General features: G+C 35.2%; 1 protein-coding gene across 1 annotated transcript; it reads right to left on the bottom strand.

The window, feature by feature from the left end:
• Positions 1–589: 589 nt before the first annotated feature.
• LOC117319748 (DENN domain-containing protein 3-like) lies at positions 590–12,046 on the bottom strand. The gene is made up of 8 exons (XM_033874500.1): positions 11,902–12,046; positions 6,207–6,403; positions 5,619–5,737; positions 4,259–4,404; positions 3,742–3,884; positions 2,939–3,072; positions 2,669–2,797; positions 590–1,615 (listed from the first exon to the last, which is right to left on the bottom strand). The coding sequence occupies exons 1-8, from the start codon at positions 11,997–11,999 to the stop codon at positions 1,400–1,402; spliced, it is 1,182 nt and encodes a 393-aa protein (XP_033730391.1). The 5' UTR covers positions 12,000–12,046; the 3' UTR covers positions 590–1,399.
• Positions 12,047–12,352: the final 306 nt, after the last annotated feature.

The raw sequence follows: 12,352 nt of genomic DNA, 5'->3' as shown, positions 1-12,352 counted from the left end.
TCAAATTTAAAGTTTTTCAAAACAATGTGGAGAAAATGTTAAACACCTTTTCAATGTAGGTTAATAGGCATTTTTTTCACTTCTCATTATCTTGTTTATTATTTGTAAAGAAATAGTCAATATAAACTGTGAACCAAGATGTGGATTAAAGATTTAATGGGAAATTAATGGAACTGTAATCGTTTCTGCCTACAGTAGATTATCACAACTTTTGGTAAACACTCCATCAATATCCTACCAGATTCCCAATTAACTAACACTCAGATTACTGCTATCATACAACAAACTGAGTTTAATAACACTCGGATTATTGCTATCATACAAACTAATTAAATAACACTCAGATTACTGCTATCATACAATAGAGACTGTATTTAATAACATTACTGCTATCATACAATAGAGACTGTATTTAATAACATTACTGCTATCATACAATAGAGACTGTATTTAATAACATTACTGCTATCATACAATAGAGACTGTATTTAATAACATTACTGCTATCGTACATTATAAACTGAATTTAATAACATTACTGCTATCATACAATAGAAACTGTATTTAATAACATTACTGCCATCATAAAATAAACTGTTTTATATATAAGTGCCCATATATATGTATAACAAAAATACACTCCCGAAACATCATGCATTCCTCAATAGTAAAATTGCCTTGGATAGAACATTTTTAGAAAAAGGACTGTGGCTTTAACACATCAACAATCCTTTGTATGAGAAAGTTACTTGACAATAGCTCTTATATTGGGAAGAATCATCCTGAACCCAACTATTCCAGTAGAATGTGTCCCATTATCCAGTAGAATGTGTCCCACTATTCCAGTAGAAAGTGTCCCACTATTCCTGTAGAATGTGTCCCACTATCCAGTAGAAAGTGTCCCATTATTCCAGTAGAAAGTGTCCCACTATTCTAGTAGAAACTGTCCCACTATTCCAGTAGAAAGTGTCCCACTATTCAGTAGAATGTGTCCCACTATTCCAGTAGAATATGTCCCACTATTCCAGTAGAAAGTGTCCCACTATTCCAGTAGGGTGTGTCCCACTATTCCAGTAGAAAGTGTCCCACTATTCCAGAAGAAAGTGTCCCACTATTCCAGTAGGGTGTGTCCCACTATTCCAGTAGGGTGTGTCCCACTATTCCAGTAGAAAGTGTCCCACTATTCCAGTAGAAAGTGTCCCACTATTCCAGTGGAAAGTGTCCCATTATTCCAGTAGAATGTGTCCCACTATTCCAGTAGAATATGTCCCACTATTCCAGTAGAATGTGTCCCACTATTCCAGTAGAAAGTGTCCCACTATTCCAGTAGAATGTGTCCCACTATTCCAGTAGCAAGTGTCCCACTATTTCAGTAGGAAAAGTCCTGTGTTGTGTCCCTCTACTCCAGTAAAAAACGTCCTGAAGCTGACCTGGAGTCAGTCGGAGACCAGATTATAATCTTTCCGTCAGAACTTCCTGCACCACTTATAACGTATCTGTCATCTGCACAACACAGTGCACGCACAGCATCATAATGAGCCTTGAGATCTTTTATTTTTGCACGTGTTTCGATATCCACCACATACATGATTCCTGACTTTGTACCAATCCACATCTGAAAAATGCCAAAATAAAAGTGGACCTCAAGTTAAATCTAAGTTTTATCATACTTCACCTACTTGTATAATTGAATGAAAAAGACAATTTTCTTTTCATTTTTTTTACTACATGTGGTACAGTTTGCAGATTTCCTTTTTTTAATGATTGCAAAGAGTGACCTTTGACCTTTTAACCTTGACTGGTGAACAAGTTGTTTAGTCTTTTGAAAACAAATGTCTCACAATTCTTTTACACCGTCGCTGCCTTGAAAACATTGATCATAAAATAATGTGACTTTGACCTCTGAACCTTGACAAATGACCCTTTAACCTAACACTAGAATCTAATCAGGTGTAGAAGTTAAAACTTAGGAGGTGGTGGCCAGACTATTGTTAAGGGGTTCATTAGATATTGTGTACACAAGTTTTGTGCTAACATACCCATGCAGACATGCATCAATAAATGTAAGAGGAGTGGAAAAATGCACGGCCAGACCAGGGTTCGAACCCGGTACTTCGGAAAACTAACTGGATGCTCTACCAATTGAGCTACCAGGTTGCCAATCATCGACCCTGTCCAGTTCCGCAACACTCTTTCCTCCCTTATGAAGTCTTCGACCCTGAAGACCTAACAACTCACAATCTAGGTTCAGGTATCCCCTTGTAAAATATTCACCTCACTTGAAACAAGGTTTGGTCACAGGCACCAAATTTAAGAGGATCTAGTGGGAAAATGCACGACCAGACCAGGGGTTGAGTCCGGGACCTCCGGACACTATCAGAATGCTTTACCAATTGAGCTACCTGGGCTCCGATGATCGACACAGTCAAATTCCGCCACAATTTTCCCAGACCTAATAACTCACAACCCAGGTTTGGGTATCTCCTTGTCAAGTATTCAACTCACTTGAAACAAGGTTTGGTAATAGCAACCAAAGAGGAGTGTAAAAATGCATGGCCAGACCAGGGTTCGAGCATGGGACCACCGAACACTAGATTTGAGTTCCCTGGTTTCAGATGATCGACCAGGTCAAGTTCCGCCAGGTAAAGGGTATAAAATATATACTTGCCCTGTTTTTCAACTTCACCATTATACTGATTCCCTTGGCTTCCAGTTTAATAGGTTCACCCATAATTTTCCCGCCATTTTTTGTGTCCATGACAACAATGGTGCCATCTCTGCGACACCCAGCCCAGATCTGTCGTAACAAACAAAAAAACAAGCAGAACAATTATACACTTCTTCATCACCAAAGCTTCTATAATAATCCAAAATATTGTTTTCAGAAAACAAAAATCAGCTTTTACAAATCAACCAAACGGCGTCTGATCTGATTTACCTGGCCGTTTTCCATGATGTGGAAGCACTCCATTTCTACAGGGTTAACAGAGACCGCTGATCGGGGAATGTCAAAGCTTAACTTGGCTAATATTTCTCCACTTTTATTGATCTTCCAAATTCCTTTCCACACTCCTGAATTAATAAAAACAAAAAAATCACACAATGTATCTCAATGAGCACAGAAACATGCATGTATGCCTCTCACTTCCTGTTTTGAGGGAAAATGGATCGAACAAAACACAAATTTAAACCGAATTTCAAATCATATCAAAACTTGGAATAAAACTTCTTTTCAAACTGACTTCATACAATCTATTTTGTTATTTCCACTCCTCTACGATACTCTACGATACACTGCAATACAATAGGCTTTTATCGTAGAGTATTGTATAGGAGCGGGAATTACAAGTCAAATTTCAATTATACATTGGACTTCATATCAATACATTTTGAACCCGAAAGAAATTATCTGCATCAGATTCATGAGTGAATGATGAACTTTAAAAAACTTTTTATCAAACCAATGGCAACACTAAATTCCGGTAACCGCTTTGTGGCAAGGGTGTGATAAGAGATACAAAACTTGTTTTAATTTTCATTTACCGAAATTGCCATTTTAAAATACTTCACCTAGATTAACTCCAGTGCATTTATGTAAATAAATTTTGACATAAAGACAAGGAGGCAAAATAGCTCCATTTTAATTAATCAATTTAGCAAAACTTATTAAATGATTTTAGACAACCTCACTGGTGTATGTATACTTCGTATTCTGAACGAAAAGAAAGAATAATTACTAACCACACCAGAGGTATCCCTGGGCATGCTGCAGACTCCGTAATGTCTCCCCGGCTGACATGTCCAAAGCAATGCGATTGGCCACTGTTAAACCCTTAACGTACCATCTGATGATCACACCGTTCACACTGGCCGAGTACACATACCTTCAAGGTCAAGGTCAAGGTCAGGGGCTAGTAGTACAAACTCGCGGAGAAAAATCTATTGTTTTTAGTGTATATAGCCTGTTGCTTTCACAAAGATGATATTTTGACTGATTCATTAGGCATAAACACGATCGTGATCATTTCATCTTGGAACTGATACAATTGCACATTATGTTAATCCCATGAGAAAAGTTTGGAGTCCTAAAAATCAAAATATGTGCGAACCAACTAGCATAACTAGATTTTCAACAAGGAACATATACAACAGTGATGATGAAGGTAATGTTATTGAAAATCTGGAGAGCGATGGAATTTATCTGGGTGCCATGAATGCAATGAACCATATCATTCTATAAATGTAACCAATAACTGACCTGCTGTCATCCACTGCAATGATATCGATGACAAACTCTCCATGGTCACTAAGGATACGCTTGCTCTGAATTGTTTCCGTCTCAATGATGCAGATTTCATAAGACCCAACCCATACTTGTTTCCTTCCAACTGCCGTCAAACATGACTGCAAGGGAAGTAACTCATATTTAGCATCATGTTTCAACTTAACCGTACCAGAGACATATATAGAGAGATTGGCAGCTCTCTATTTGCCCTTATGTCTACGTGGTGGCCCATGACCTTCCCACAATCCTTTGCGGTCGCTCGGTTCAGTCTTCACCCGACGCCATATTTGAGAAAACTTGAAAACCAGACACATAATTATCGATTATTTCTAATTAAAATCATCACCCAGATCCAAGGATGTGCTTTAATTTTATTAATATCAAAGTGCAGAAGTGACATCGATATAAAATATATCACAATTTGCTGTCAAAGTGTTTGTATTTTGAGTAAGAAAGTCAAACACACCGCAGGGAAGATCGGCGGAATTTCCAATTTTCGAAAAGTCCCTGTGGGGTTTTCGAAAATACGGATAAATGACAACAATGTGCATGATAAACAAGACTATCCCATAAGTATGATAGTTTTTGGATAATGTAGTAATTTTTGTAGTGGTCTACATAAAACGATGTGCTTTTTTGTGTGCGTTTAAAATTACGATGTTTTGGTCTGACGTAATGGCGGCGTAATTACAAAACAAGGTCATGTCGAATAGGACCCAATGAATTTTCGAAAATACGGATAAATGACAACAGTGTGCATAATCATCAAGACTATATCCCATAAGTATGATAGTTTTTGGATAATGAAGTAACTTTTGTAGTGGCCTACATAAAATGATGTGCTTTTTGAGTGAGTTTAAAATTACGATGTGTTGGTCTGACGTAATGGCGGATTAACCAGAACATGTCGAATAAGTTCCGGTACATCGATACACACATGCGCAAAGCCCGATTTACCTGTGCTCGCGTGTGTTTGATAGGGGACAAGGCGCTCTCGATAAGGGATATGCTTGAGTGGTCACGAATAAAGGGAGCCACCACTTGTACAGGAAATTAGCGATGCTTCTTATCTCTCTATATATGTCTCTGACCGTACATATCTGGGAATAAGCCCATGTCTGATAATTCGGCTTAATGTACCATTTCTACCAGGTATCAATTTCCTAAAATAGCCAAGAAAAAACCTGGTATTATATTCTTTTAATTTGGGAATACCTTATAGTATAAACAGAGAATTTATTACCATTCTTATGATTTGAAAAATTCATTTAATATGAACTTTATGCCAAAAGTAAAAACATGAAGTAGATAATAATTTAAGATCTAGTATTACCAGAGACTTTTTGGCCTGAACAAACTCCTTTTCAAGAGTCCACATGATGCCATCAAACACTCGCACCTTCCCATTGACAAGGCCACACCACAACTTTGGAGACAAATGGGTTTCTGCATCTGTGAAAATAATAAAAATTCTATTTTTCAGATACTTCCTTGAAATTAACTCAAATTCGCCAAAATTAAATCCTAAATCAAAATGAAATATTATATATATATATATATAAATCTCTTCTACCACAGATCTACAATCAGATGAGTCAAGACTCTAATTGAGATGAGTCAATTATCTCTCGTAATTCAAATTGAGATGAGTCAATATCTCAATTTTCTCTCCTAACTCAAACTGAGATGAGTCAATTCCCTCTTATGACGCAAACTGAGATGAGTCATTTACCTCTACTTAATATTCAGACTCAGATGAGCCTTCACTCTCAGCTAACTTAAACTGGCCTGAGTGATTCAAAGCATCTTCGAAACTCGTACTTAGAAGATAACCCTTCCAACACTGACAGGTCTGACTCTCAATCAGACAGTTCACTCTTGACAACCCTAAATGGTTTGTGTGTGTGGGGGGGGGAGTTACCTCCTGGGGTGTAAAGCAATGCCAGTATACTAGTGCGTTCCGGTTCACCAAAGTTGGGATCCAGTTTCTTCTGTAAAGCCTCCCTGGTGAATGAGGACAACAGGTGCTCTCCACGCACCATCGCCCGTATATAACAGCAAAGGTGGTCAGCGGAATTCTCCACTGTTGCATGGTGAGAACTTCCCTCCTCTTCTCCACTGTAATATTTATGAGTAAGTAAACTTTATTTATTTACATATTATCACTATTGAATACTTAAAGTTGTTAAAATCTTTTGTTGTTTAGGTATCTGTATCGATCACAACAGCATAAAGAGTGGATGTTTTCCAAATTTATTAGGTACTTGTCGACCTGTTTTTTGTTGTTTTAGAGGAATCTCACTAATAATAGTTGAAAGTAAAAATGATCAAATTATTTTTAGTAAATTATGGCCCATCTCAAATTTTTATTGCAAAAAAAAAAAAAGGAACAATTTGGACTCTTGAAAAATTAGACCCATACAGTGTTGCACACCACATCTAGCTAGTCTAATGTCATCTAATACTAAAACAAATCAAAGTACTGAAAGTACTGTAGGAGGCGTTAGTCAGATGTAAAAGGAGATATTTGAAATAAAGCAAGAATACAAATTAAACTGATATCAACATGACTAAACATTTCCACTTAAGTGTGTCAAACCAACCGGACATAATGGTTTTCACAGTCCTGATGAATTTAATGGTTTAGACTGTTCCGATATACATAATGGTTTTAACCATCTTAAAGTTTCAAACCTACTTCTAAAAGTAGTTAAACATTTCTTATTTCAATCAAACCTTTACTTAAGAAGTCAAACATTTTAAATTGTTTTCAAATCGACTTCTACTTAGGTACATGTCATTAACATTCATACTTTAAACCATCTTTTATATTTAAGTAGTTCAAAATTTGCATTTATGTGTTTAAAACAAACTTATATTTTATAGGCCTGGGTATTAGAAATGTCGAAACAATATGATATGCATTTCGATATGTTATAACAATACACGATATGTATTGAAAATACAGGGAGTGTCTGCTACTTTTTTTGTTGAAAGTGTGCAATGTCTTTCAATATCTTGTAAACAAAATTGTTTATTCCTTTCTATTTTGATCTTAGAATAATATCAAAATTAGATTGACGGCTTTTAAAAGTTATTACACTTTTTTTTCAACAAAGACCTCATTTGTTAAGGACAATTATTTTAAAATTAGATATCAATTACATCTATTTTAATAGATCCAATGTCAATATTAACAATAAACTGTGATTTGTGATTTGTTGCTTTTTAATTTACCACCAAGATGTAGATAATAGCCTAGTAGCTATAGGTACTGTATATAAATATACAGCGTTTTACATGCAAAATATTGAAGAAAACTTTCATATTTGATATCAATTCAATATGATTGTATAAGTCCCTTGGGGTGGGGAAAGAACCCTGGGCCTATTTTTACATCAGGATTGTGTTCATCTCTTGGTCAATTTGGCTTAATTGACATAAATAACTTCTTCTCTGAAACTAAGCAATCGATATAGCTCATACTTGACTGGTAGCATCATTTTGGGTAGGGATTCAAAATTGTAAAAATGGTGGGGTTGACCCCTGGGGGGCAGGGTCAAAAGGGGTCAATTGGTTTCTCTGAAACTAAGTTATGGATATAACTCACATTGGTGTGGTAGCAATCCCTATGGGGTTGTACCCAAAGTCAATTTCATTACATGGATTAATTGCACAATTTGGTATAAAACCTACATTTGTATGGTAGCATGGTTATGGGGTGGGTATTCAAAATTGTACGAATGTTGGGGTTAACCTCCCGGGGGCTGAAGGATGGGACCAAAATAGGTCAATTTCGCTAAATTGACATTTTTAGAATAACAATAAACCAATGTACATGTACCCATATAAAATGCTTATGATATATTGACATAGAAATACCAGCGACAAATTAACTTAAGCATCATTCTTGTTTCATATCTCATAAAACCAGGTGAGCGATACAGGCCCTCTGGGCCTCTTGTTTTATCTGTGAAACCATTCAGATCCCAACTCCATAATCTTGCTGGACACCCCTTTTGAGCCAACAATTGAATTGCAATTTATGGATAATTTTTAATTTTGGCAAGAAAACATTCTTTAAAGGGCATGTCTGCATCATTTTTAATAATTTGCCCTTGAAACTTCGCACACACCTTCATAAGAGCCGGTTCTTTAAAATGTGAATGAAGGTCATGGTCAGAGAGATAAACTCAATATTTGTAGCCAGTCACACATGTTACATGTATCTGTTTGCCAAATATCTAGCCTTTTTGTGTATGTGCAGTTTTGGGTCATTTTTTCATTTTGGTAGGAATTTCTTTTTAAAAGTGCCATATCTGCGTCATTTTGATTATTTGACCTTGATACATTGCACACACCTTTAAAAGGGCCGATTCTTTAAAATGTGACCCAAATTAATAATTTTGAAAGAACTTTGAATTTTTTTCATCATTTGACCCCCGTGACCTTGAATGAAGGTCAAGTTCAAATATAAGTATAACATTTGTAGCCAGCCATACGTTATCGATGCGCCAAACATCAAGCCTTCATGTGTATATAGATAAAAGAGCAGAAACCTTTATTCTGCAATTTTGGATTATTATTTAATTTTGGCTGGAGAAAATAGCTTTATGATTCTTTTCCAAGTGTCATATCTTTCTGCCTTATTTTTATCTGATGACAATAAAATATGCACATTCTGTTTCAGTGGACTATGTTCTTTCATATGAAATGAAAAAAATAATCAATTTGAGATTTTTATTTTTGACATTCGAACCCATAACAAGTCGTTGGCCTTGACATTCTCTGACAATATGTCATTGAGAAAAGTTTGCCCTAACCACGTGCTAACCAATTTCCAAAGAAAATGAAACAAATTATGCTAAAATATGTGTGATGAGTTTCCTATATAAACTATAGTAAAATGTATCCTCTCCCCAGGGAGAATGCGACACATAGGGGGCCATGAAATTAACAATTTTGATAAAACAGCTTAAGAACCTTTTGTACACCATTCTGCGATATCTTGGTCTTAAGAAGAAGACCGATGCATGACGACAGATCAAATTATAATGGTGTATATTATGAGCTGAATGTCAAAGGATTGTAAACTCTGTACAAATTGTATTATATTATCAGGCAGTCAGCCTAAATGTATGTTTCATATCTACCATATTAGAAGTTTGAGGTTTTGTACGATATATATATATACTTAATTTGTACACATACATTAAATGAGTTAGCTGCTTTCATAAATTAAGATGTTTTTTCTAGAGTTTACTAGGCCGGATGAAATATGATCATGAGCAATCAGTATGGTCAATATGTGATTTGATAAAATGCCTCTCGTAGGTCAACCACTCATGATCACTCAACTTCTTTTTGTAGGAGTCAATATTATATGTACGAGAATTAAACTCTCGCGATGTCTGTTGCACATAAGTACAAAGAAATACATTATCACTTAAGCCGAAAAAAATCACACTTAAGTAGCAATAACACATAATAGTCGAAAACCCAATATATGTTATCAGTGATAAGAAACAGTACTTATAAGCATTTTTGGCAATTTATCCTGAAACAGCTATAGCCTTCCATATTTGACATCCCACAGATTGTTGCTTGTATATATATATAGTTTTAAAGGTCAACATTGGAAAAAACCTAAATGGTTATACATGAATTCATAATAAATAGAATTATTGACAAACAAGTTTCATTTATTTTCACACTTTCTGGAGACCAATAAGGAGATTGATGATTATTTTAAGGGATATGTTCGCGACATGAAAATCAAACATTTTTAATTAAATTTCAAAAGCAAATATAGATTTATTTTGAAAGTTATGAGGAATATTGATATTTGAGAAAGTCTTATATTATATGGATTTGATATCGATTGCCAATAGATATACATGTATTTATCATTTTACATGAAAACAACAAAAAGTTATATTACATGAAAACAACAAAAAGTTGTACTAATAGGTTAAAATGCAATTGGTATACATTTTGTTAATCTACAATTACTTTGTATTGTTTAAATATTCTATGTAATACAAACATTTCACAGCTTGGTGCATACAAATGTATATATATATTACATGAAAACATTTGAAAAGGTTGAATCGTGAGCTGAATAATATATAAATAAGACAAGCTGGTTCAATAATAATTTAGCATTTTCATATATATTACGAGCGCGAGTAGCTACTGCAGTAAACCTTATCACAGAAATCCAGATTCTGTATATTGTCTCTGTCGGGGAAAGTACAGCACAAATGACCACCACGACAGATATGTGCCAGTTTTCTTAGTTTTAAAAAATAAACGATCGAATTCCATCACGCCATCACGTAGGTCTACCGATTCATGGATTTGAAACACAGGGACTTCGATCAGTTATCGCAGTAATCCGAAGGGTTCTGGGGTTGATATCGCCTTAAAGCTGATTAAAGTCTGCATATAGTATATAGCAAGATCGTCAGAAAATTCGGACTATAATCGCAGTAGATATTGTGATTTTGTGGTCTGGCCAGGCTTGAACAACTTATCGTAAACAGTTTCGTCCTAAATAAACAAACACTTATTTCAGTGAGTCAACAAACAGATTTAAACTTTGTAAGCAACTTGCCTTTAATTCATGTTGATAGATATTAATTTCTAGCGACAAACATCATTTTGATGCTTCGTGTGAAGCCCGTGTCCACGTGCTTCCATTTTGACAGAGTGCTCGCTCACGTAAACAGACGGAACACGTGATCGCTAAATATCGGACTAAATCTCATAAAATCTCGTGAACAAACTACCAAGTTCACTGTTGTAAACAAAAGAAATGTTGTTAGCCAAAACCTGGAGGGTATTATGAAAATCAGGAATTTGTTTGTGCTTGGTTGTTATGCCATCCTTATTTCTAGTAGTTAAACAAGTGTCCTCTGTAAGGTAACGTCAGAATCTCGCAGTTATCTCCCTTCAAACAGTATTTTCAATATAGATTTGCAAAAATCGATGCAGGTGTAGATATTAACAAGACATTATTCTTATTGCTTATTCAAAATAATTCCTGGAATGTTCAAAACATTATCAGCATAGTTAATACATTTCTGTGCACATCTACTTTGAATGACGGACTACAATGACGTGCCTCATACTTGGAACTAATTATAAGCGAATCATTACCCCTAGTTACAGAAATTACCACCAGAGGTCTCAAATTCCGGGCTTCCGCCGAAGAGAAATTTATACTGAATATACCTTTTTTCATGTAAAAGCACTTTATTTGTAGTCTTGATAGTTTTCATAAATGTATATATAGTTCAACTACATCATATATGTACCGAAAGAAACTACAAAATGAACTGTGAAAGGAAATATAACGAAAATGAAAGTGAGAGATTGTGACGTCACAACTCGTAGGTGATTGTAATATGGCAGGCGTAAACGCCTCCATAAAAACTTAAAATCACCAGTTTTATTGCATCAATATAATCATGTCAAAACGTAGTGAAACCTTAGAAACCAAACACAAGTCACTCGTAAACAGGAGTATACTAAGGTACTACATCTTACATAACATGAAAACGACATTTGATGAAATGAAAAATTTCAACTTTGAACTTTGACCAATGATTCACCTTCTAATGATCGTATCAACCAGGAGGACATTTTGTGCGGCTTGCTGCACGACAGCAATGTCCTTGGTTGCCTCAGAGATGACCTTCCCAGCCCACATCTCTTGGATCAGGAGAGTAAAATGGTTTCTTTCGTCTTTCAACCACACAGTAAACTTTTTCTTTCATGGGAAAAGGAATTAATGTGAAGCGAAAAATTTTTTTGGGGGGGGGGGGGAATAAATTTAAATTTTTGGGGAATTTTTTTTGTGAAAAGGCAAAAACGTGTAAAAAAAAATGTAGAAAAAGGAATTTTATGGTGATTTTTTAAGAAATTTTTTGTTTATTTGGTTTGCGAAATTTTAAAATAAAAATAAACAGGTAATTCAGAAATTTTTTAAATTTTGGGAAAAGTTTATTTTTTCTATTTTTAAATTTTTTTTAACGGAAAAAAGGGGCGTAAGTTTAAAAAAAC

This window comes from Pecten maximus, unplaced genomic scaffold (assembly GCF_902652985.1).
Source record: "Pecten maximus unplaced genomic scaffold, xPecMax1.1, whole genome shotgun sequence".
In the NCBI taxonomy this organism is placed as follows: Eukaryota; Metazoa; Mollusca; class Bivalvia; order Pectinida; family Pectinidae; genus Pecten; species Pecten maximus.
The sequence above is the reverse complement of the archived record's forward strand: the minus strand, read 5'-3'. Positions and strand labels throughout refer to the sequence as shown.